At 39.8% G+C, this 25,902-nt stretch overlaps 1 protein-coding gene across 5 annotated transcripts in view; it reads left to right on the forward strand.

Moving 5' to 3' along the window:
- BRWD3 (bromodomain and WD repeat domain containing 3) overlaps positions 1–25,902 on the forward strand; it is a 126,380-nt gene that overhangs the window by 22,359 nt on the left and 78,119 nt on the right. For all 5 annotated transcript variants that reach the window (XM_020964534.2, XM_078147921.1, XM_078147919.1 and 2 more), the window contains exons 7-10: positions 17,168–17,328; positions 19,623–19,844; positions 22,538–22,638; positions 23,495–23,565. In XM_020964534.2, coding sequence (XP_020820193.1) covers positions 17,168–17,328; positions 19,623–19,844; positions 22,538–22,638; positions 23,495–23,565 — 555 coding nt within the window. The remainder of the gene's footprint in view (positions 1–17,167; positions 17,329–19,622; positions 19,845–22,537; positions 22,639–23,494; positions 23,566–25,902) is intronic.

Consider the following 25,902-nt stretch of genomic DNA (forward strand, 5'->3'; position numbering starts at 1 on the left):
ACCTCCGCATCAGTGGAGAATGTTTTCACACCATTGAAGTCATAGGCCCAGACTAAAATAATCCCCTTACTCAGTGCTCTGTTCCAGGCACTGTGATATGCACTAGGAATACCACTAAGAACAAGAAGAAGCAGAAAGGGAGTAGGGGTTGGGGCAAAGATGATGAAGTGACCCTTGACCTCCAGAGGGGCAGAGGGCATACATGAAACGTGTGTGTGTGTGTGTGTGTGTGTGTCTGTCTGTCTGTCTGTCTGTCTGTGGATCTCTGTGTCTCTATGTCTGTGTGTGACTGGGCCCAGTCATTTGTGTGGAGCTGTTTCCTCATCTCTAAAAAAGAGTGGTTGGACCACTAGGTTAGACCAGGTAGCTTCTAAATTTCCCCTTTGAAATCTATGACCATATGATGTCATCTAGCCCATTATTAAAAGCTTATTTTTTACCCTCTTAAATAGATTTCTATCATGGAATCAGCGATTTAGAACTAGAAGGAGCCTTTAATGTCATGTGACCTAATGCCCTAATGAAGAAGTTCATAGACAGAGAGAGAAGTGGCCCAGAAGATTCAAACCCAGGTCCTCAGAGTCTCAAGCTGATACTCATTCCACTGTTTGATGCTTAAGCATTTATTCAAAGATTTAAGATAGTGTTTTTAATAAGCAGTTTTAAGGTCTGCAGAGTGTTTTTATGCATTATCATTCGATGACCCTCATGATCCTGTGTGGCAGGTACTGTTATCTGTCCCCAGGTTACAGATAGGGAAGTCAAGTGACTGAGGTCACACCCAGGGATGATTTCAATCCAAGTCCAGTCCTATCAACATGTTTCGTTTTGCCTCTGTAATTTTTTTGCTAAAGAGCATCTGATCTTGTAGGTTTGATGAAGTGGCATCATATGTTGCTCTAAATCCACTCGTAGCATCTGAAGGCTAGTCTCCCGTGTATGTACCTCTTCCTCCTTAATGTTAACTCAATAATATGGGGACAGGCTTGGAAACACTTTTGAAACCCACACCAGATATCACTACGATATAAGCATGATAGGATTCCTAAAGAGAATCAGGTTATGTTTCCCTAAGGATTATAACCAACTTTTCAAGTTTGTCAGTCCCTTGAGGAGCTGGGGTGTCTTCAGTGTGTATTATTCATGCAGACTGATTATCTGACACTTGCCCAAGCTGCTGATTTGTGTTTAGTATCAGAGGGCTTTTTTATCCCTTCTATTTTTGGTGTGTTCTAAATAAAATTGGGGAGTTGCATTGAAAATACAGAAATACTTTGTTTAGTACTCTAAAGAAAACTGTCTTAAATCTCAGGGATTTTTGCACACTTATGGAACATCTTCCATATTCTACCCACATTAGAAGGTTAAAAGAGGAAGGAATCCTTTTTTTGTATTATAGGTATTAAGGATACGCACTCTACCTTACTTTAGGAGAGGTTTATTGCTTTTTAATTTTTGCACCATTTAGTAATTTCACCTTAATTCCTCCCCCCAACTCTTTATAACAAAAACATTTAAGCAAAGTCACCCGATACGGCGGGGGTGAGGGGGGTGTCTGAGAATATATATCATATTCTTCATCCCTAGGTCTCACCTCTGCTGAGAGCAGGAAAGGATTTCCTTAACAGATCTCTAGGATCAAGAAAGATCATTCTGATTAAAGTTCAGTTCCTTTTTTATTGTCAATATTATTTTTTCCTTTTTCTGTTTTTTCTTTTTTACATGTATACTGGAAAACTGGATTGTATGTAGAGCAGGCTAGTTGGATATAGTTTTGATGTTTCCAGTTTTATTGGCAACACCCCAAAGGGTCACAGTCTCAGGAAAACCAGGTATTAGGGCCATGTGGCCTCCAGGGGTGCTGTGATCTCTTCGATGTCACATCACACAGCTTCCTGACAGTCTGATTGATCAGCCTTAACTTTCCCAGTGAAGACCAGTGTTGTCCTCAGTCTTCTTTATATTTGGCTCAGTGGTCAAGGGAAGTGATAATATTATTAATAATATTATTATAATAGTAACTACTAGCATTTTATAGCACTTAAACATGTGCAAACTGCTTCATAAATGTTATCTCATTTTATACTCACAATAACCCTGGGAGGTGAATCCTTTTATAATCCTCATTTTACAAATGAAGAAACTGAGGCTGGTAGTGACTTGCCCTGGGTCACACAGCTAGCAAGTGTCTTGAGGAATTCTAACACAGTTCTGAGGGGACACTATCCACTCCATCACCTAATATAGTTAATCAAGGGATGTTTTTGTAAGGGTCTGGGGGGGGGGTGAAGAGAAAGAGACTGCTTTGAAGCTGAAGGAAGGGTCTTTGGTCTGTGAGAGGGAGAAGATATTTGAACTTTCTTCTTTTCCTTGGCTATTTACATCCTTTTATACTGCCTTTTTGGCCTGTAAAACCTTTGACCTGGTTTCTCTCTCTCAGCTCCTTCTTCACCTTTGGTGCTAGCTTGCGGCAAAGGTTCAACATCATTTTTAATCTTCCTGCAACCTTCTTATCTGAAGGAGGCCAGAGTTGGGATTTTCTTTATGGTTCGCTTCCTTTTCTTAGTGAAATCTACTGAAGTCAGTTAGCAGGCAGCCAGGAAAGCCTAGGTTCAGGTTTTGCCTATGACATGAAGTGACTAGGAGGTGCCTTAGGTAATGTTTTAGTATTTGTTTTAAATTTACTCTCACCTCTTTTGAAGTTAGGAATTATGTCTGTGTAATAATAGCTTCAGGAACTGCGTGGCGCTCTACTTCTAAATTCTCATCCAGATTTGTTGATTTGATTTAGAGAAGTAATCTAGTCATTGAAAAAAGTACTGGAGTGTGGCAGTCTGGACACTTGCCAATGAGGCTTGGTCCTTACTGCTGCCCAGCAGTCTGGTGACTGGCTGAGTCCCCCAGTGCCTGCCTGGATCAGTTTCCTGTTCTGGAGAATAAGGGAGTTGGACCAGATCATCTTGAAAGTCACAGCCACTTCAAATCGTCTGAGTTTGTTAGGCCCCAAAGATGATTACCTTTGCTTGGCGGTGGGGGAGGCAAGACCAAGGAGATTAAAAAGGCAGGTAGAAACTCTGAAATGACTTCAAATATAGCCACATACCGACTTGACGTTGGTTGTTAGAGCCATGACATCGTTTCCTACCCTCATGCTTCCTTCTTGCTGTCATCTAAGAGCATTACAAGGGAACTTTACAAGCGAGACAGCTTTTGGCCTTTTGTCATCAGCTCCTCATGGCTGAATTGAAGAGGATGCTCCCTGTACGTGGGCTAGGTGGCTGCTGCTGCCCAACCTGCCATAGGCCTGCCTGCCCAGAGCCCACCTTTCTGCACTTTCTTTGCCACGTTAGCTAGCTCTGGAGCAGTTGCATTTTGACCCAAAGCAATTATTCGAAAGTCATCTTGATTGGCTATGCTCTGGGTTAATCTCTGCTGCTTTTCTTATGTGCTAGCGTGGTGGAATCTGCTTAACTAAATATTGATGGCTAAAACTGCGTGAAACAAGCTGCATTGGGACCAAAACCATTTTTCTGATATTTTATTGACACTTAAAAAAAAATCCCTGTCTTTGCTAATAACTCCGTTTCCCCTTCCACCCTGGAGCCCTTCTAATTGCCAGGCAAAAGAAAACAACCCGTAGGCCTTGTCTACAGAGAGATACATTGCTCATTCTGCAGCTGTCCCACCACCTCTCTGCCTAACAGGTGCTTGCTTTCATCTCCCTTCCCCCCCCTTCCCACCTTCTTCCCTCTCCTCTCCCTCTCCCTCTCCCCCCCTGCTCTCATTAACTCCCACCACAAGTAGGAAGTGGTGTTCTTTTCTTGCTTGTAATTGTCTTTAAACTGCTTCAGGTGTTTTGTTATCACGAGCTCATCTGCAAACCCTTGGAACATGGTACTCTGGCCAGGCTATTTTCATTGGTCTCAGTGGTTAACACAATGGTTTACTAAATACAGTAATGTCTAACATGCTTGTTAATGGATTAATGTAGTTGATTTTTCCTTGGGATTCTCAGAAGGCTCTCTCATACTTTTTGCCAAACTGTCCCTTCCTTAACCATGTTCTTACTGAGTTCTAATGGTTATCACCTTTGCCTTGAACCCTATGGGAAGAAAACTGCTTGGAGGCAACCATATAATTGGGCTAGTAACTTTGCTATTAATTATGCACAAATATTCTGTTCTGAACCTTTGGGAAAGATTTTAAGGAGATTGAAATGCCAGTGGTTTCCAGTAAAGAAATTTGTGCTGCCTAAAAGGACCATTTTAGGGTCTGGCTGTGCTTTTATTGATTTTTATCTCCCAAAGACTTTCTTGAACTAGGGATAAAGTTGAAACTACCTAACTCAAGCTTCCAAGTATATTCCAACTGAATGCTAAAAGGAGCATAAATGGATTTTGAATAGTCATGGGTAGTTTAATGGATCTTTTTTGAAGGTGAAAATTGTGAGTATGCCTCTTTACCTTTTACCTCTTTACTCTGAATGCACACTTTTTTGGTTTCTTGATTTGACAGACATTTGTGCAGCCCTAGTCTACATAATTTGTACTTTGTTAGGCACTGGGAGAGAGAAAGAATTTAGATAAAACAACCCCACATTTTAGAGCATGGAGGCTAAGTCCTAGAGGGATCTATCCATGATACAGTTTTATCAAATGACATGAAAACCCTTGTAAAACAGCTGTAGTGTACTGGAAAGGGCATTGAATGTCTGGTCCAAAGGTCTACTTCCCTCAGTGTTAACCTTTAGCATAAGTGAAGGCCTGGGGGCATCCTTTCCCAGCTCAAGCCTTTTCCCTGGCCCCAGTCCTGTTGGTGGAGAAGAGGCCCGGCCAAGGAGTAGAAGGGCCTGAGGTTGAGAAGTTGAGTTCTACCTTCCCTCAAGTTACTCAGTCTCTGTTTGCACGAGATTCTCTGTCAAATTAGGATCTTATTACGCCAACTGCTTCTACAGATTCCATAGGAATGTTCTCACGAGAAATGAGATAATGGGATCTGTGCTTCAAGGGAAACTTGCTCTGGAAATAAAGGCATTATCTTGATTTAGTATCTGCTAATGACTTGATGGTTAAAAAAAATAGTATTGTCTGTTCAGTATTTTTTTTTTAAGAATCATTGCTGTTCTTTCACTGCCTAATATTAGTAGTCTTAATACCTCTCAAAGCATTTTCCCATTTCCTCATTCATATATGTATTAAGCATTTATATTCAGGGTTCTGTGTTAGCACATCCTGTAGATATCAATATAAAAAAGCATGGTCCAGAGAACTGAGTCTGTGGGGAGGGGGACTGAGGGGAGGAGGAAGAGAAGACCAAAGTCCTGAGGAGATTCCATAATTGGGGGTCAAGTAAGTGGAGTGAGGGGTAAGGAAGCAAAGTTATCAGGGATCACTGCAAACAGGAGCACCTCTGAGCCGGGTCCTGAAGGCCAATGATAGTTCAGCAGGCACAGATGATAGGGAAGGCATTCTGGGCATAGAAAAAGGTGGGCCAAAGGCATGGGAGAAGAGGAGGAGCACACAAGTGGGGCATATTCACAGTATCATGAGTAGTTCAGTTTGTGGGTCCCTTAGGAGAGTGGAGAAGGATGGAAGATAACTGGAGTGGTAAACCAGATGGAGGAGGTTAGCTTTTCATTGGTAGACTGGTAGAAGTGAGCCCCATCACAAGATTCAGATCTATGAATTGAGATGACTATGGCAGTAAGTTTAGCAACTATTCTTGAGTTCCCAGAGAGGAATTTGCTCAGACATATGCAAATCAGGAGTGCTGGTAGATATGATGATCATTGTTATAGAAGCAAAAATTTGGATGTGTGATCTGACAAAGGATTTTTTGCAAAAGCCCAATGGAAAGTAAAACTTTATATTCTTGAAACCAGGACTGTCCCGGAAAATCTGGGATTCTAGACTGCTTTTAAATATTTTTTTAAACATAAAGTACTTTAAGTATTTTTAAGCCAAGCTGTTTTAGAGGCCTTTCGGCTCAGAAATGTGGCTTCCCCCCCCAAAAAAAAATTGTCAGTACTGTTAGTTATGTTGACCACGTCCATGTCAGCCATCTGTTGCTCTTCTAATTTCTAAGTAAAAGAAGACAGCCTTAGTTGCGAAAGGTCATACATAGATAAGCAGCAAAAATGAATTAGGTCCCCACTGTGTGCAGAGCCATATGCTTTGGAGGGAATTCAATAGATTGTCCTCCTCCTGCCATCTGAGGCTCAGTAAAAGGATGTGTGGGGAAAACTATTTCCTAGAATTTTTTTTCAGTCAAAGGCGACTTAAAATTTTGTTCTTGTGCAGGCATTCATTTCAGTCATGTCTGACTCACGACCCCCATTTGGTAAAGTCTTGGCAAAGATACTGAGTGGTTTGCCTTGTCCTTCAGCTCATTTTACAGATGAGGAAACTGAGGCCAACAGGGTTGAGTGACTTGTCCAAGGTCACACAGCTAGTAAGTGTCTGAGATTGAATTTGAATTTAGATCTTCCTTACTTTAGGCCAAAAATACAAAACCCTCAAATGGAGTGTAAAGTGGACAACATGATTATTTGTTAGCTTATACTAATTTTTCCCTTTTCAGTAATGTTTCAAGTGCTTCCTGAGCATCTCTATGATTGCTTCTTCTTAGTTTTCCCCTGTTTTAGCAGGTTCCAGCATAGACTTTTCTGATGCAAAGCGTGAAAAGATCATAGATGTTGAATTGGAATGGGAAGGACTGAAAAGTTCATCTAGATCCTTTGTGGAACAGTAAGACATCTGTTCTAGACTCTTTAATACAGTCATTCTAAAATCCATCCAAGGACACATGGGTTTAATTGATTCCTGGCACTGTAGCAGGTCAGCATTGCCAAAGCTTTTTAAAAGTTTACTTTTTGTGATTCTTTCATGTAGTCAACTGGTCAAGTTGAAGGGGGAGAGGAAGGGAAAGGAGGAGTAAAATGAGGAAAGCCTAAAAATAGGGAAGGGCTGAGGAAAGGAGAGCTATGATCGAAGAGGATGGCTTTGGGCTGGATTGGGCTTTATTCCTTTGAACAAAGGTTCTATGTTGGCAAATCCAGGCGTTAGATTATAAATTGTGATTAATTATATAATAGATTAGAACTTGAAATGATCAGATAATATATTTTTAAATGTGTAGTACAATTAGACCATGTTATTCAATTGGAAAAGGTGACACATTTCTCTGCTTGGCCTCTTTCAAAGAAGTATTGAGGATTCCCCAGGTTCTGAAGTTAATTTTTAATAGAATTTTAAAAACTCCAAGAGAAAAAATAGCTTTCTTCAGTAAAAATTTGGCAGCTTTGAATAATTCCAGAGTTTTGGGATGCCATTTCCTTTGAAAGAATGTTGTTTATCATCTGTGTCCTTTATACTACATCTTCTTCCTTTTGCCCATTTTATTGTTCATTATCACTTAAAATTAAAGGTCAGAAGTAAAATTCAAGCCAGTTAATTTTGTTGCTTCTTACAAGTTTAGATAAAAGATCTTTCGGGAAGAATATTGAAGTGAATGTTTAAAATGAGGTTTGGTGCTTGCTTGTGTATGTCCTTACTAGGCAAACTCTCCTCATTGCTATGACACCATCTCTCTGGAATATGACCTTGTGGTTCACGGTTCCATTTTCAAATAAAAATAAATAGCATTGGTCTGAACCAGGTCACAGAGAAAGTTTTCTACACAAAAACAATTGTGGTCAGGTAAAGATGGCTCAGTTAAGAAAGGCGCCGTCAACATTGACAGATGGCTTGGTAGGTGCCTAATTCTGTGTGGTAAGACTTACATCTCTTATCTAGCCTCCAGAGGCTTCTCATTTAAGAAAGATGTAGATATATAGAAATTTCAAGAATTATAGGCAGTGTAATAACAATACTGATCTATTGCATGAATGGATTTTTAAGCATTTGTGGTTAGAATTTTGGAGCTGGAAGGAACCTGAGAGATCATCTAATTTGATTAACTCTGTCACTGTATTTTGTTTTAGTTTAATTTTGATGTTTTTGAGATAGGGTCTTCCTGTCTCAACCCAGCTAGAAGTGCAACAGCCCCTCTAGGCCCAATTCCACTACAGACTGAGCGGCACAGGGGTTCTGACCTCATTTTCCAACTTGGGCTATTTAATTAACCCTTAGGCCGACTGATAGCCCCTCCCTGGAGAGGGTTCACCATTTTGTTGCCAGGCTTGTAGTATGGGCACCCCATAGGCTTTATCCCACTGTAGCTCAGAACCCCAGAGTGCAAGTGGTCCACCAGCCTCAGCTTCTCCCTGTAGCAGGGATTACAGGCTTTTAAAATGATAGACTCAGGAGTTAATTAACTGGCCCAAAGACGTTGGGAATAGCTGTGACTACAACTTGGATTTCGTGACTTAGTCCAGTGAATATTCTTCCTACTATATTATACTGTGTCTTGTTACATTTCATACAAGTACATACTTTTGGAGAGATAGAATAAGTGTATTAGTGCCCAGCTGTGATAGGCAGAAGGGGAAGTAGGGGTTGAAGTTTCAGATCCATATGTAGGATTCCAGTAGGGGGATTTTGGATGCCACATATTTTAAAAAATAGATTTTTATTGATACCTTGTTTTTTATATTGCTTGAGTTTCCCCTGTCTTCTTCCCTCAGCTTCCTTCAGCCCCCTAGCCATCTCTTATAACAAATTTTAAAAGAAAAAGGAAGCAAATTTAAAAAATCAACAAAATCAGTATATCAAAAGGTAGGAAAAGTTTTGGCTGGTGAATCGATCTAGACCTCTTAGAACAGCATTTCTGTTCTATGATATAGAATTCCTTCCTCGTTCATAGTGACCAGAATAAGGTTGTGTGTCCCCTGTGGTGCTTTTGCAATAGCCATATAGGGTAGCTAACTGCACATACTACAGATTCTTGGACCTTTTATGTAATTCTGAAGAATTGCTATAGGTAGGAGTTAGAAAATATTTTAAAAGCTAGGCCAAGGTTTTATGATTTTTTTTCTCATTTATTGTACAGCCTTCATCTTTACAGTTATTATTCCTAGTATTCCGTTCTATTGTATGACAGTGAGAGTTGAATGGCTCATTTGCAAACATTTCTTAAGCTTTTAATGAAAGTAAGTAGAAACAATTTTTAGAGTAACTTTTTAGCCTAGTGGTTCCTTCCCTTGGCCCATTCTTCTTGCTTACTTAATATTTTGAAGGAAAAGGACTATGGTATTGAATTGTTAAAGAAAAGAATAACTATTTGAAGTGCATACTAGAAGAACAAGTCCCATTTCTTCCCAGTGAAAGGCCAGCCAGAGTCAAGAGTTGATCGTAACTACTTAGTTCTCAGCCATTAGCAGCTGTAGACAAAGTTCCTGCTCTTGCAGTAATTCTGTGCACAGCCTTCTAGAAGAGGTGCCTCATGGAACACCCAGTGAAAGTAAACTGTGGACACAGTGTCCTGTTGTAGAGAGCCAAAGTACCGTCACTCTTATCAAAGAAAACGTAGAGATCACTGGGGGAGAGACAAGAAATGTTGAGGCCTCTTTGGCAAGGTAATGCTCCCCATTTCAGTGTGTGTCCCAGCTAGCACACCACCTGTTGCTATTCTTCTCAATGGCTAGCGGTAAGTGTTAGTAAAAACAAAACTATTTTCTGATCACTCTGATTTATATATTTTATGATTATTATCTTGCTGGTAAATCTTTAGACTCAGGAAGAAGGACAGTAATGTATATATTAAAGATACTTATTTGTTTAAAACCCCTTTTTTTCTTTACAATACTTGATATATGTTATGAATTTTACTGATTTGCACATTTAGATAAGTAATACCAACTTTAAGGAGTTTTCGGTTCAGAAGATTTTCATTTGGTTATGTGCTTTTTTATGGCCTTTAACTCTGTTGTTGTTAAGAAATTTTTCATTTGTATCTGACTCTTTGTGACCCTGTTTGGGGTTTTCTTGGCAAAGATACTGGATAATTCCTTCTCCAGCTCATTTTATAGATGAGGAACTAAGGCAAACAGTGTAAAGTGACTTGCCCAGAGTCATACAGCTAGTAACTGAGGCCAGATTTGAATTCAGGAAGATAAGCCTTCCTGACTCCAGGCCTGGCACTTTATCTACTTCAACACCTAGCTGCTGTTAACTATAGTAATGATTTAAGCTAAGAAAAATCAATGTTGCCTGCCCCATAATGACAGAACCTTTACAAAGAATAAAAAAGATGCTAATCCCACTTGGTCGCAAATGTACTTCCATAAACATAGCTTACACTGGGTGGCTAGAGCTAAGTAGAAGTCGAAGTGACTGTTTTCAAGTTGGAGACCTAACAACAAAGGAGGTTTGTCCATCTGTGGGAAAGCAATGTGACCCTCAAGGGGAAGGGTTTCTTCTCTCTGCCTTTTTCAACCATGTGGATTATAGGGGTGATAGGATGGGAAACAGCTCCTAAGTGAAGCCCATTCATATTTTTTTAGAAGGGAGTAAAATCTTCAAATATGTATGGGGATAAAGAGAAGTGATAATGAGTATACTCTGCTGTTATTTATTTCTTTTGTTCCCATAATTACTTGATGCCTGCCACTAAACTCCTTCTATAATGCCTCATTTGGTAGTGGATATAATCCTAGATCCTTACAGGCTGTGTCAGCAAAGTACAAATTCTGTCAGGGCCTATCAGTCTTTAACAAAGTTTCTAAGGTGGGCTTGGCTCTCTAGAACCAGCCTAGCTAAATGTGAAGATGCTCATCACGAAAGTGGGTTGGCTACCTAGAGACAATTGCTCTTTGAGTTAGGGAAGGGAGTACCCATAAAGGAGAAAGAAGAGGTATTTTGAAATTTCAAAGATTATGTAAATTCTTAGCTTCTATGTCAATATTTGCCCACAAAGATTTGATAACTTTCTATTCATCATTCTTTTTTTTTTTTTAAGTCTTCCCCTTCATTTTTGTCAACTTAAAATAGCCCCTGGCTCTTACTTTGTTTGAAAGCTGGACTGTAGGATTGGTCATCATCTCCTAGGCTGCCTAGTCCAGTTAATCGTAATTTGTCATTTACTCGTTTTGGTCTTGTCCGACTCTTCGTGACATGACCTCATTTGGGATTTTCTTGGCAAAGATACTGGAGTGGTTTGCCATTTCCTTCTCCAGCTCATTTTACAGGATCACATAGCTAGTAAGTGTTTGAGGTCAGATTTGAACTCTTGTTTTCCTGACTCCAGGCCTGGTGCTCTGTCTGCTGTAGTGCTACCTAGCTGCAGTCCTACCTAAACCACTGAATAGTTAAACATGCATTATCTAGCAATTCATCCAGGCACTGTTTGAAGATAACTCCTCAGGGTGCCTCATTCTACTTTGGTCCATCTCTGTTTTTCCTTACCTCTTTTACCTCCTTGCAGATTCTATCCATTGCTCTTATTTATGCCCTCTCAGGCGAAGCAAAACAAGTCTTCCACATAATGGTCCTTCATATACTTGAGGACGAAGATCAACTCCCTCATCAGCCTTCTCTAGGTCAGCTCCAGTTCCTTCAGCCAGTCCTGGTATGACATGATCTCTAGACCAGTCTAGTACTTTTTTTTTTTTTTTGGCTAGGCAATGGGGTTAAGTGACTTGCCCAGGGTCACACAGCTAGTAAGTGTTATGTGTCTGAGGCCGGATTTGAACTCAGGTCCTTCTGAATTCAGGGCCGGTGCTCTATCCACTGTGCCACCTAGCTGCCCCCAGTCTAGTACTTTTACATGTCTTTTGGTATCTCAATATGGATACTCTGAAGTAATGGCAGATTGTAATCCATGCTTGCCCATAAATAGGCCACAAGAGTTCTGCTCAACGTCTTAAGGGCTTCCTTCATTTAGATCTTTTGACACTGTGTAGACACCAGGGAAGTTATATACTATCTGTTTTCCCTTGCTCTTTACCACTCCCTTTGCTGGTTATACATTTGTCTGTTGAAATTTTATTGGAAAAGATTCTTTGTTCTATTGAGTCAAATGCTTTCTTTTAGTCATGAACAAAAACACAGTGAGATTTTTATATTCTTTATACCTTTCAGTCCATTGTGACTATAAAGATTGTTGTCTGTAGGGTGCTATTTGCAAAAACCTATCAGTTCCTTTATCATACCTTAATCAGAGATACCCTAGGTGAGTGAGTATGTATATTGTTCTCATGAAAATGGGTAGATATGGGAAAGTCGGTTGGTAAACATTATCTCTTCACCTATTTTTTTGGCCTTCAATCATAAGCCTTTTTATAAACATCATTACCTTAAATAGTGTTAGTAGCTTTGGTGTTTTCCATGTATACTTAGTCTTACCCAGCTGTTCTTTCCTTTTTGTTTTTTAAAAGTGCAATTTTTACTTCCTCGTGCAGCGTTTTGGTCACTTTAATGTTGGTGTACGAATGTACTGGCTCCATTGTCATTGCTAGAGGAAAGGCATAAGAAATCTTTACAGATTGTTTCCCTTTGTTTGTTTGTTATCCTTCCAGTTTCATCCTTAAATATGCTTGGGATGATTTTATTTAGATGGATTTCTTGCCAAACTTGTTTGAATCTGGACTATTTCGTACTATTTGCTGAGATTATACTGTTCTATCATTCTATCATCTCCTGTAAGATTGTGTAAATAGTTCGGCTGTTTTCTTTCTCCACTTGGCAAGGTGATCAAGTATATGCTAGCTTTGTACTTTAGACTCACAAATGATTGACATACATGGTCAAACTTCCTTAGGAAATGCTTCTAGTCTGTGTTGATGTCTCTTTTGTCTACTTCCTGGTTTTCTTAGTCAACGGTTTAAAAAAAAAACCTGACCAGGTTGGAGTGGTTACAGGTCATTGTCTTCTCCTTTTTACTCAGCTTGGTGTCAGTGTTGATCTTTTTTTCCTAACACTTCCGTCAGAAATGACCATACCCAGATAGCTGATTGGGAATCAATTCCTATGATTATAACCAGTTGCTTCCTGTCAAAATATAATTTGTTGTCAATTTTTTGAGTGATATTTGAGGTTTGTCATGCCTAAGACCTCGTGACTCTCTTTTAAATAATATTATAGGTTCCTTTTAAATCTCAGTAATTCCTAGGTACTCTCCTACTCTATCCCTCATCACTACCACTGCCACCACTACCACCACCCAAAAAACCAAAACAAAACCTGTTAAGCAAAACCCTTTTCTTCTCAGAGCTAAGAAGTCATTACATTTCCAACTTCATTTTGATTCTCCTTTTGTTTACAATATTGTTGTGCCTTTTCTTGACTGTTTTGTAGGTGTGGGGCTTTTCTACAGCCAATACACTTGGCTTCTTTCATTTTCTATTCTTAAACTATGATTTCCAACATCTTTTTCACTGACCTGCCTTTTGTTCCCACATTTGCATTGAAGTCACTGGGTATTAAAGTCTTTTTCAAGTCACTTTGGAGATGGGTCTTATCGAGTTCTTGTAGAATTTCCCTTCCTAATCCTCAGCTTGGCCCCAGATGTTAGTCTGTGAGCTGCAATGATCTTCCTGTAAATGCTTATCAACAATCAGTACTTAAATGCTTTATAAAATGATACCTTTGGATACATGATAAAGCCAACTCTGCCAGCTCCCTTCTTCTCTTCTCTGAGAAGTTATGAAGCATCTTTTGATTTTGCTATAGCTTCCTTTTGTTTTTGAGTTTCATTTATAGCCAGGATGTCTGGGTTGGGAGGATTCACTTGCTCCTGCATTATGTCTACTCTGTCATGAGACAAGGATCTCCCAGTAGCCAATCTAAAACTGGTATTCTTGGCACACTTTGGCCCCTTTCTTGGCACTCTGCCATTTTCAGTGAAGAAATGGAAGGCTCCAGACAGGACTGAAGGTCATTTATATTTTTGTATGTTTGATGGGTTTTTCTGGCCGAATAATTTATCACAAGCAGCAGGCCTACTGGTGATGAGCCTCTCCATTGCCAGCCAGGCTGGATCTCAGAAAGCAGATAGAGACTTCACTGGAGACCTCAGCAGAGCCTGGCCTTAGTCTTGGAAACCTCCCTGCCAAGCTGAGGCATCAGAATTATAATAGTGACAGCTGACAGAGTTTTCAGAGTATTTTACATATTAATTCATTTGATCCTCACAACAGCACTGTGAGGTTAGTGCTATTATTATCCTCATTTTCATCACCAAGGATACTTAGGTTCAGGAGGTCCAGTGACTCCCAGAGTCCCATGGTGTTATTGTGTGTGAACCTTTGAACCCAGCTCTGCCTGACTCTGTGTCCAGTGCAGTAGCCCCTTTGCCAGGAAGGTTCCTAGCCTCAGAACTGTTAAAGAAAAAAAAAGAGTAAATGAGGTTAGTCTAGTATGACCTGGGGTTTGTGATCACTCCCTCCTTTCTACATAGTTGTTCAATAAGCATGCTTTAGTAATACATTCTGGAACTTTGCCAAGAATTTGGAGCTAGCTCCCTAGTCTGTAGCTTGCATACTGCCTGAGCTTCCATTTTTGAAAATTAGGATAACCTTTTCCCTCTTCTCCAATTTTCTGGTACCTCACGAGTTCTCCATCAGTCTTTCTAAAATCCCTACAAGGGCCTCACTAATCATGCCTGCTTATTCTCCCATCACCCCAGGATGTAGTTTATCTGGGCCTGGAGACATGAACTTTTGGACTTGTTAGAGGCTATAAGTCTTCTCTTCCTATTTCCCTATAGAAAAGTTGATTAACTTGTAATTTTGATTGCAACAAGTGTTATGATTTAGCCAGGACCATAATCTTGCCATAAATTTACCTTGTGTAAGACAGGAGTAACTGTACTTGGAATTAGGGTTGAGGTTGGGCAGCTAGATGGTGTAGTGGACAGAGTGATGGGGCTGGAGTTAGGAAGACCTGGGTTCATATTCAGCCTCAGACACTTACTAGCTGTGTGACCCTGGGCAAGTCACTTCACCTCTGTTTGCTTTAGTGTCCTCATTTGTAAAATGGAGATAATAGTAGCACCTACCTCCCAGGGTTGTTATGACAATCAAATGAGATAATAATTGCAAAGTGCTCGGTACATCATAAACACTATCTAAATGTTAGCGCTCATAATTATTATAATTATTATTATGCTTCATTTTTCGTACTATGTTACAGAATGCTTTTTCAGCTTGAGATGACCGTGAATTGAGGGAATTTAGTTGGAAGTGTAAATATAGTATCTTAATTCTTTTAAATGTTATAATGTGCCAGGGAGTACTTGTTTTTAACATGTAATCATATTAGGCACTCCTAAATTAGGGCCATGTTTATGGGGAGCTCCATCCTACATGTAGGGTGCCATAGGGTGGATTCCAGTCAATTAGTAAATACTTCTTAAGCGCAGGCACTGTGCTAAGGGCTCAGGATACAAAAAAGAGGCCAAGTCTAATGGGAAGGGGATGGGTAGGACAGGTTTGTCTGTTTGAGGCTGGGGAGTGTTGACTTGTAAAGAGCCAGGGGATGATTGTTTTTTAAAACGAGGAAAGGTCAACAAAGAAACAGTGTAAGAGATGATTTTTAGGTTATTTTGTTTTAAAATGGAATCACAATTTGGCATAGAGTTTAGCAATTCAAAGGGAATTTAGAGGTCATTTAATCCAACAGGAACCTGGATAGGGTTCTCTATAAGATCTCCATTCAAAGAGCATCCAGCCTGCTCAGGCCATTTCAATTTTGAATCCCTCTCTTTGTTAAGAGTTTTTCCTTGTTCCCTAAATCTGCCTCATTGATATTTCTTCTGTTGCTATTATTGCTGATCTCAAGGGCTAAATAGGACAAGGCTAATCCCTCTTTCAGATGATTACCCTCCAAAAACCGAAGATAGGAATTATATTTGCCCTAAAGGTCTTCCTTCCTCTGTTCCTGCAGCTTTTGCTCATACGATGTCACATCCTGTCTCTTTAGCGTCCATCCTAAAATGTGGCACATAGAATTGAGCACGGTGCCCCCACCTGGGCCTACCAGAACCTAGTGCCCACACTTTGCTGTTCTGTCACCTGGGCTTTGGTCACTGTCCTTTTCCTGATGCATCCCTGGAAGAGCCCGTATTGAAGTCTGGGGGATAAGGGTAGAGAACGTAAAAGGGTTCGTGGGTCAGAGCCAGTGAAGAATCTGTTGAATTACTGAAGTGTGTGACTGCACAGCCAGCCAGGCATTTGGGGAAAAGCCCCAAAGTGGGTGTATCTATTGCTGGAAGAGGAAAGGTCCCTCTCACTCTAGGGACCATCCCACACCTGTGGAAGCTCAGAGCTTTGGAAGGAGCCTGGATGTCATCTGATTCAGTGTCTTCATTCGTAATCCATAACCATTAATAAAAGTAAAACCGGACCCATGTACAATCAAGAGTCTCAAGAATCCGTATACTACACTAATACTGTGGTTAAAATAAAAAATCTAGACTTTTCCTCTAACAAGATAGTAGCAAGTTACCTTTTAGTTTCTGTGTCTCTTTTTAAACTCTTTCCCTGTTTTTCTGTAAATGCCACTATTGTTGTGTGCTTTGGGCTGCCATCTGTATGTTGGGGTTTGATAATACTTTTTTTCCCTCCTCTCTGTGATGCTTCCTATTTGCTTATACTTGCTTTTTCTCATTTCTTCTGGCTTAATATTCGAAGATGTTTGTACACCACAGTTTATCCACCCATCCCCTAATTGCTGGATAATGCCACCCCTCATTTTGGAAATGAGGAATTTGAGACCTGGATAAGGGAAGTATTTTGCCGATGTCACGTAAGATGATAATAGACAGATCCACTATTGGAAAGGTAGTAGAAGCCTAGTTGATGGATGGTTAAGGACCTGTAGGAATGGAGATTGACTACAGGAAGGTGCAGAAGAGATTATTTCTTATTTTAAGTCTGTGCCATTGTAACTGAATAGCATGAAACTACTTTTGATAGAACTTAGCCCTATCCTAGAAGCCCCACATGTTAGGGTAGTTAGATACTTGAACTTGACTGTGTTCTGGACTGTAAGGGGGGGGGAGAAACCTGACAAAAAGAATCGTGGAGACATTAGGAATTTAATGTTTGAGTGGGAACAAAAAGTGATCTGCAGATTGTTGATTTTGAAAGGCATTTTTGGCCCTGCCAGTGGGTGAGATAGGGTGTTGTGCATCCCATTTTGTCAACATTTCTCATAGATAATCATAGAATCTTATTTCATAACAATATCATGAGACGGGTTTAAAATCAATTTCCTATTTGTTTTTCCAGTAACGATCACTTCTGCCAGACAGTTAACTGGATGTGGTCGCTTCAGCCATATATTCCCCTCATCTTCTTACCAACAAATGAAGATGCACAAGAGAATTCTGGGTCACTTATCATCTGTCTACTGTGTAGCATTTGACCGAAGTGGGAGAAGAATTTTCACAGTGAGTTTAAAGTTTATGATACCATGTCATATTCACAATTTATCAAGAACGTAGATTTCATGCCAATGTGTTTTCATAAGCACCAAGTTCCTTTATTAAGGACTTTGAATAAAGAAAAAGATATTAGTAGAAGCTTTGATTTCCCCTCATCAGTTATTCTATATTCTCAATCAGTATTTTCTTCTTTTGGAAAATTTAATTTTAAAACGTTAAATGCATGCAAGCCCTGATAGTTTTATGATGAAAAGTTTATTTCATATAAATTGTTTCTTGAATGCATTTTTCTATTTTTTTCACATAGCATGTTGATTACCAGTTTTTCTTAGTAAATCGACAGCTATATGATCCTTGTACCTGGATAGTCAAGCTTGAAGTTAGTAAATAAAACCATAGCTCTGGATGTGTTTCAATTGATCTGAAGTTATTAGAGAAAATTGACAAGAGGTCCAATGGCTGTCTCTTAAGTATTTGAAAGGCTGCCGTGGGGAAGAAGGGATTAGACCCGTTCTTGTTTGTCATTAGAGAGTCATGGCTCTTTTAAGCTAAGTGTAATGAAATGTTGGCATTTGGAGCGGTCTCAGGTGGCAGGAGGTGTCTTCCTTTTGGCATCTTCAAGCAAAGATTGGATACCCCACTTATTGAGGTGACTAGTGGATTCCCTCTGAGATAGCTTTAGATTCTGTATTTTAATGAAAAGGGCAGAAGAACTAAAGGAAACCCGGCCTATGATCATGTTCTCTTTTTTTTTTTTAAGCTAAAAAGTTTTATTGACTTCCCCCACTTGTTTGCTTTGCTTCCCCGATTAAACCCTTTGTTAACGAAGTAAAAAACATTAAGTAATAAAAACAGTGACCCTATCAGCATCTACCTCTCTAGAGAGAGGAAAGGTATTTGATTATGTGCTTGCCCTATTCATTATCATTGGAGTGCAAGCCTCTTGCAGTATTTTTATTTCAGTTAATTCTAGTCATTTTTATTTTGCTCTTGGTTCTGTGTTCTTCATTGTGTATCAGTTCAGAATAGTCCCTGTGTAAGTCCATACAGAACAGATAACAAATAAATTAAAAGTTGTTGTCGGGGGAGATGGAGACAGAAGAAATCAGGCAAGGCATTTTATAGGAGGTAAGAGTCAGCTGAGTCTTTTTTTTTTTTTTTGGCAATGCCATTGGGGTTAAGTGACTTGCCCAGGGTCACATAGCTAGTAAAGAGTCAGCTGAGTCTTAAAGGGAGTTAGGGCTTCTAAAGAGGGGAGGGGTTAAGTAAGGAGATCCATCTAGGAATGGGTCTGTGCTGGCTGACAGAGGCAAGAGGCGGTGGGTGACTTTGGTGGGGAATAGTGAGGAGGCCAGTTGACTGGAACATAGACTGTGTGGTGAGGAGTGAGGGGTAATTAGCCTGGAAATAGGAGTTCAGAAAATTGTAGTTTTAAAGTTAAAAGGGACCTTGGACCATCCATTCCCATCCTCTTATTTTGCAGATGAAGAAACTGGAAGCATAGATGAGCAAAATGACTTCCCGAGGGTTAGACCTCAAGATTAGCTAGAATTCATATTCAGATCTTCTACACCAGAGTTTCAAACTTACTGCAGAGTTTTGCTGAACCAGATTGAAATGCAATTGGGAAATGTTTAGCAAAATAAATAAAAATACCATAAAATATAGTAGATAATGCTAACTTGTGATTTTTTGAGTCAGTCTATTCTTTCATTTTGACCCACTGCTGTTGTAAACCAAAACCAGGCATCTTTCCGCCACACTGCTTTCTAGTCTCTGATTCTGCTCACGTCACTGGCTGTCATTTGATAAACATTTTCTCAGGTTTCCTTGCTTTCATTATTCCTTATATCACAGCAATATTCTGTTACGTTAATATGCTGCCATAATTGACTCAGCTAATCCCCAGTTGATGGGAGCCCACCTTATTTCCAGTTCTTGGCAACAACAACAAACACTGCTATAAATATTTTGGGGGTTAAATAGCAAAACCCTGAGACGTGGGGACTCCAGCATGGTATGGTGGAAAGAGCAATGGCCTCGGAATCAGTGATGTTGGTATCCCCTCGCCAGGATTTACTGGTTGGATAGATTACAGGCAGGCTAACTCTCAATTTCTTATTCTGTAAAATGAGGATAAGAATCCATTCTTTTTTTTTTTTTAAAGAATCCTGTAGTACCTACCTCATGAAAGGGTCAAATGAGAAACATCGCAAGCCTTCGAGCTCTATTGAAATGGCTGCTTTTGTGTCCATTAACTGTTTTCTTCCCTGTACTATTTTGTGTCCTTGTAATTACAGGGTTCGGATGACTGTTTGGTAAAAATTTGGGCTACTGATGATGGGCGGCTCCTCTCTACACTACGCGGGCATTCTGCCGAAATTTCTGACATGGCTGTCAACTATGAAAACACGCTTCTTGCTGCTGGCAGCTGTGATAAAGTGGTCAGAGTATGGTGTCTTCAAACCTGTGCACCAGTTGCTGTCCTTCAGGGGCATTCAGCATCTATTACTTCCATACAGGTGAGCAAAAAGGAAGCAAAAATGCCCATCGTCCCTGTGCTTGGCTTTGGGGGGCAAGGGGTGGGATACAGCCTGCACGCAAGGATGAGCACTGCTCAGCTGTTGCTTGTTGAAGGGGAAGGTAAAGGGAAGTAAGAAATGCTGTATTATCAAAGAGGACCTTTTTTCTTTGAAAAGGCTGACCCCTGAGTGTATTCTGGGTGCTTTTCAAGAATTAGGGAGGGCCAAAGGGCTTAGTGCCTTGAGGAGTACAGAAAACCTTTTGAGGATAGAAACAGGTTTTGCCTTGCTTCTTTGTGTAGAGGTCTTCGTGTTTGGTGAGTGAGATTTGTTCTGAGCTCTGGCGACATCGACATTTGATCACCTACTTGTCCTTTCACACAAGCTTGGAATTTGACATCTAAGCTCCTAACAGCTTCATCCCCTTCTTGAAATGTTTGCCAGGGAAGGACCTCTTCCAGGTGTGTTTTACTGACTCTCCTGGAGACTCCTAAAGCAGCTTTTTGGCCAAACCATTGATTCAAGTCATACTTTTCCTCCCTTTGTGTTGTGAGCCGAAGAGCAGCATGAGCCTTCTGAAATGAGCGCTTGGGCCACCGTGCTCTGGCGGGACGTCCCAACGTGGTGCATCCTTTCATTCTTCCGCTGTTAATTTGAGCTCAACTAGTTATTTGTGGGACATCCCACCCATTCATGAGGAATTGAGCACATACTGGGTTTTATTGGCTTCTCTGGAGTTGAAAGGTTTTTATATTGAAATAAAAAGAATCTGTGCATTTTTAATTTGGAAGATGAATAGTTGCTTCCCTTTTCATTTCCCAATTGATGGGCACCTTCTTTTCTTTGCTTTTTCCCTTTTAATCCCCCCTTTCAGGATCAGGAAGTTTGTTTTGCATGTGGCTATTCATTCTTCAGTATTAAACTCCCTCTTAACCTCCCCATTCTCTAGCCCTGCTTATTTCACTGTTGAGTTTGATGTATTTCTACACCAAACTCTGTGTGTGTGTGTGTGTGTGTGTGTGTGTGTGTGTGTGTGTGTGTGTGTATTTAACCCTCCTTTGTCTGTTTCAGATAAATAACAGTCAGGTTTGTCTGATGTCCCTTCTCCACATCCCTTCCTCCATTTGTGTATGCTTTGCTTCTCACACACCCCAATTAGGAGAATTAGCAAGGTCTAGCCTCTCTACACCAGTGTTCCTTTGAAACCCCCTTCTCCTTTTTCTCTTAAAACTCTCACAACAAAACTGTTCTCCCTCCAGGTCCTTTGTCTCTCTTAACTCCCTCAGCACCCTTTGAAAACATTACAGTTCTGAAGGGACACACACATTTCTTCTGTCTCCATTAGACTGGCGGCACTTCAACCTTATAAAACTCCTTCCAGTTACTCAAATGAATATACCTTTATAGGTTTCTTTTGACTAATGTTCGAGTTTCAAAGTTCCTACTCAGCTTTGGTCTTTTCATCAGAAATGATAGGAAGTCATCTTTAAGGGTCCATTTTTTCCACCTGTAGGTCTATGTAGGTAGGGTAGGGTAAATTATTGCTGCTTATAAGCTTGTATCTTTTGCCCTTTGAAATGTTGCATTCTGGAAACAGACCCTTGTAAGGCATAAACATCTCTGCTCCCGCTGGGAGGTTATAGATTTGTTTGTACTGGCACTGTCTTTGCTGGTGCCCTCGTTTCCTCTAGCTCATGGGCTTCTGTCTGACTTTTTCTACAGTTCTAGGGTCAGATGAGTCAGTTCTTATAGCTTCTCATTGGATTTTGTGGTCGTTATTAGGTATGTTTGCAATTTTAGATTTTTTCTAGAGTAGGTAGGTTGAAACTTGGTGATTTGCCTCTGTTCTGCCACCCATCTTGGCTGGAGGTCTACTGAATTTAAAAAATTTTAGATTTTATGTGAAGTTTTACATATACATGATTTAACATATTAATACTGAATTCTTTTTGGTTTATTTTGTTGCACATGCAAAAATATATAATTTAAATTGACCCAAATTATGATGCTCTAAAAAAAGGGCAGATATTACCTCCGTTTACAGGTGAATAAATTGAACTTAGATAACAAAAATAACAAAATGGTCTTCAAGTCTTTTGTGGAACAAAAATGTTTTTTACTTTGTGTGATTTAAACTCAATGATTTTTATTATCATGTGTAGTTTGGGTTGTGTTTTTTTGTTGTTTTTTTTTTTTTCATGAGGCATTTGGAGTTAAGTGACTTGCCCAGAGTCACACAGTTAGTGAATGTTATGTGTCTGAGGCCGGATTTGAACTCAGGTCCACTTGACTCCAGAGCCGGTACTCTATCCACTGCACCACCTGACTGCCCCCTGGAACAAAAATGTTTTAAATTTAACTTCTTGTTACATTTCTTAACAATTTTTCATAAACAAGCTACTAATTGGTCAGAGTGTGAGAGCTAAACCTTTTTTTTTTCTTTTTTTGTTTTTGGTGAGGCAGTTGGGGTTAAGTGACTTGCCCAGGGTCACACAGCTAGTCAGTGTCAAGTGTCTGAGGTCAGATTTGAACTCAGGAGCTCCTGACTCCAAGGCCAGAGCTTTATCCACTGCGTCACCTAGCTGCTCCGAGAGTTAAACTTTTAAAATATATTAATTGAAATAAGTTGTTATTTAAAGGTTTGAAATAATGTAGGCCTGAAAATAATCATTTTGGTTTGCTTTCCTCCTTAGTTTTGCCCAGCAAGGAAAGGAACAACCCGTTACCTCACTTCAACTGGTGCTGATGGAACAATTTGCTTCTGGCAGTGGCACGTGAACACACTGAAATTCAAGTAAGCAAGAGTGGGCATGAGCAGCTTACTCAGAAAACGATAAACTTACTAAAAACCACCTCCTCTGAGCCGAGAAATTCTTTGGCTGATGCCATGCAAGGGAGATACATTTATTGGTTTGGTAGATTTGTGTCAAATTTTAGAATAAGAATCCTTGTCCAGGTAATGTTAAAGAGACTATTTGTTAAAATTTCCTGTGATTGACAAAATTCATCTATTTGGAATTAGGGCCCCATTGTAATCAAATTGTGAAGTAACACAATAAATTGAATGCAGTTCACTTAGATTGACACACAGGGTAGAATGCTGGATCCTGAGACCAGTCAAGACCTGAGTTTGAATGTATCCTCAGACACTTACTAGCTGTGTGACCCTGGGCAAGTCACTTAACTTTTATCTGCTTCATTTTCTTCATCAGTAAAATGGGCATGATAATAGCACCTACCTTCCAGGGTTGTGGTGAGGATTAAATGAGATGATAATTGGAAAGCTCTTTGTAAGCCTTTAAGTGTTATGTAAACACAAGGCTTTTGTTGTTGTTGTTACTGTTAGAGGTAATAATGATGGATTATAGGCCTTGAAAAGCATATTTAGAAATTTTAGTGAGAATCCCCACTACCATTTCACTGATATACATTATCTGGTACCAGTGTGCATTGACCTTAAGCATATTGATGCCAGACATTGCATTTAGGGAATGATATCTCAGACTTGGATTTACTTCCAGTCTACAATGCAAGCCTTACATCAGCCTTATATCAGTCTTATATAAGGTGTGTTGAATTCCCCATTCGGTGAGTAGTGTTTTTCTTTAAAATTTGTAGAGGATGATAACAACTAGTGCTTGTTTTTTTAGGGATCGTCCACTGAAATTTACTGAGAGGTCCAGACCTGGGGTTCAAATTTCTTGCTCTTCTTTTAGTTCTGGTATGTATGTAAAAATATTGAAGTTGACCTTGTTTCACCAAACAGTTAAAATGTTATGGAAAATTCCTACATATATAGATTTTATTTTCCCCTTCGGTGATGTGGTAACAAAAAAAAATGCTTCTTTTGACACCTTTTGATGTTTGATGAATGGATGCCTACGTAAACCAAGTGTGACAGACCTTTTGGGACTTTAAGTGAAATGTAAGGCCAGTTTAGTTTTTTAAGGCTTGAGCATAATTGCTATGAAAGGCAGGGGAAAGACCATGAAGTAACCTAAAGAGAGTCCCCAATCTTCATCTCTTACTCCCATTCAGTCCCCTTCTTCCTTACCAAACTTTACCAGCTAACACATAGCAAATATAAGTGTAACTTCATTTATGTTTGATCTCTTCCTTCCCACCTCCAAATTCCCAGTGGAGATGCTATTACATACAGGAATAGTGTGTAGGTTGGTGAATATAATATTTGGTCTGCCCTTGTCTGCCACATTTACTGGATATCAAGATTATCTGTGTGTGTATTTATCCCCCTTTTAGACTGTAAGCCCCATGAGGGCAGGGACCTGGTCTTATCTAGCCAGTGGAAACATTCCATCTCCCATGCTGTGCCTTCACATGTGCTTCCCCCTGCCCGTGCCTTGGAATGTGCTTCTCACATGCTTAGCTTCCTTTAAAAGCTCCTATCAGATGCCACCTTTGATGGGGAATTTTTCTTGCCCTCTTCCCACCTCCCCTCACATCCCTGTTAGAATGCAAATTCCTGGAAGGCAGCAACAGTTTTGTTGTCTCTGTTATCGTGTGCTCTGTACGCAGTAGGCATTTAATGTTTGTTGAATGAATGAGAAGTAACCAATCTTTTTGGTAGTCTACTGATTTAGATAACCACCATGTGATGTTGAGCATTGACTGACAACGATGTGAACATGGCAGTTAGTTTTGCTTTTCCATCTTGCTGTTGGTGTCAGGAAGGCCTTAGTTCTAATGCCTCCTTAGTCATTATAGTGATTGATTTATTAACACGGGCAAGTCACTTAAGCCTTTTCAGCCTTGGTTTCCTCACCTATAAAATGAAGATAATAGCACATATCTCATAGGATTTTGAAGATCAAATGAGATAATACATTTAAAGTGTTTTCAAAACATAAAGTGCTATTTAAGGTTAATCATTATTGTTTTTATGGCAAACCATCTCTGCCCCCCTTCCCACTCCACCATTTTCCCCAGTTACAGGGTTCTACACATGCACACACACACACACGCGCACACACACACGCACACAATTTATTCCCTGTGCATTTGTCTCAAGATTTCCTCAGTGCTACAGTGAAAGTAGGAATTAGTCTTTCTCAAACCTTCACATCCTCAGTTATTTCAATTCGATTTAACAAATATTTATTACAATGCTTACTGCAAGGTACTGAGCTAGATGAAAAGTTTTGTTTGTAGCCCCTGTCCTCAAGGAGTTTTCAGTGCAGTATCCTAGATGGGCCATGTCACAAACACATAAATAAGTCTGATATAATCTGAGTAGTTTGTTGAAAGTGCCCAGTGTCTTCCCCTTCCAGCTGTACTGGTGGAAGACAAGTTGACATATTGAGATGGAGATAGTAGAATGTGTAGCATCAAAAGGATGCTGCTTCAATTGGATTCCATATTTATTTTTTTTGGATGAGAAATAGCTGCTTTAAGAGTTCTTTATTTTAATTTTTGTTATGATATTTTTATACATACAGAACTTGTGTGTAGGCTGTTTCTTTTTTTCTTTCTAAAATTATCCTCTTGAGTGTTTTTCTTTTGGGAGTTGTGAAAGCCTTCATGTGTAAGTTTTCTTCTAGCCCTAATTTTTTTCTGCATCTTATAATTCTGAATGGCATGTGGTTTATTTGGAAGAAGGAAAACGAAGCATTTCATTTGGCCGTAAGCCCCAAGAGAGCTGGGGACAGTCGACATAAATGGCTTTCAGCACAACATCTGGCCCATTGCTGCCTAATGATAATGACGACATTGTTGAGACATAATCATCCAAGATGGATTGAATCTCAGGGCAATTTGTTTACCTGGGTGGTGGGCCTTGTTCAGTTATGATTGAAAATATCGCATGGCTATTCAGTGAGCTTTAAAGTATTGGTAGTGTTACAAGCCTAATGCCTTCTTAACGAAAATTATTTTCCATTTTGGAGTCTTCCATGCAGTGGACAGTTATACAATAGAATTCACCTTATAATTAATTTCATGTATTGCTTTTACATAAATTTTAAGGAAATGAATTTCTTTTGGTTGTGGCTGCTTTTTAAAGTTCATGTCTGTTTTCAGTGTGCTTTTTGTGTGTTTTGTT

This window comes from Phascolarctos cinereus, unplaced genomic scaffold (genome assembly GCF_003287225.1).
Source record: "Phascolarctos cinereus isolate Bilbo 61053 unplaced genomic scaffold, phaCin_HiC Scaffold_8;HRSCAF=390, whole genome shotgun sequence".
NCBI classification, from domain to species: Eukaryota; Metazoa; Chordata; class Mammalia; order Diprotodontia; family Phascolarctidae; genus Phascolarctos; species Phascolarctos cinereus.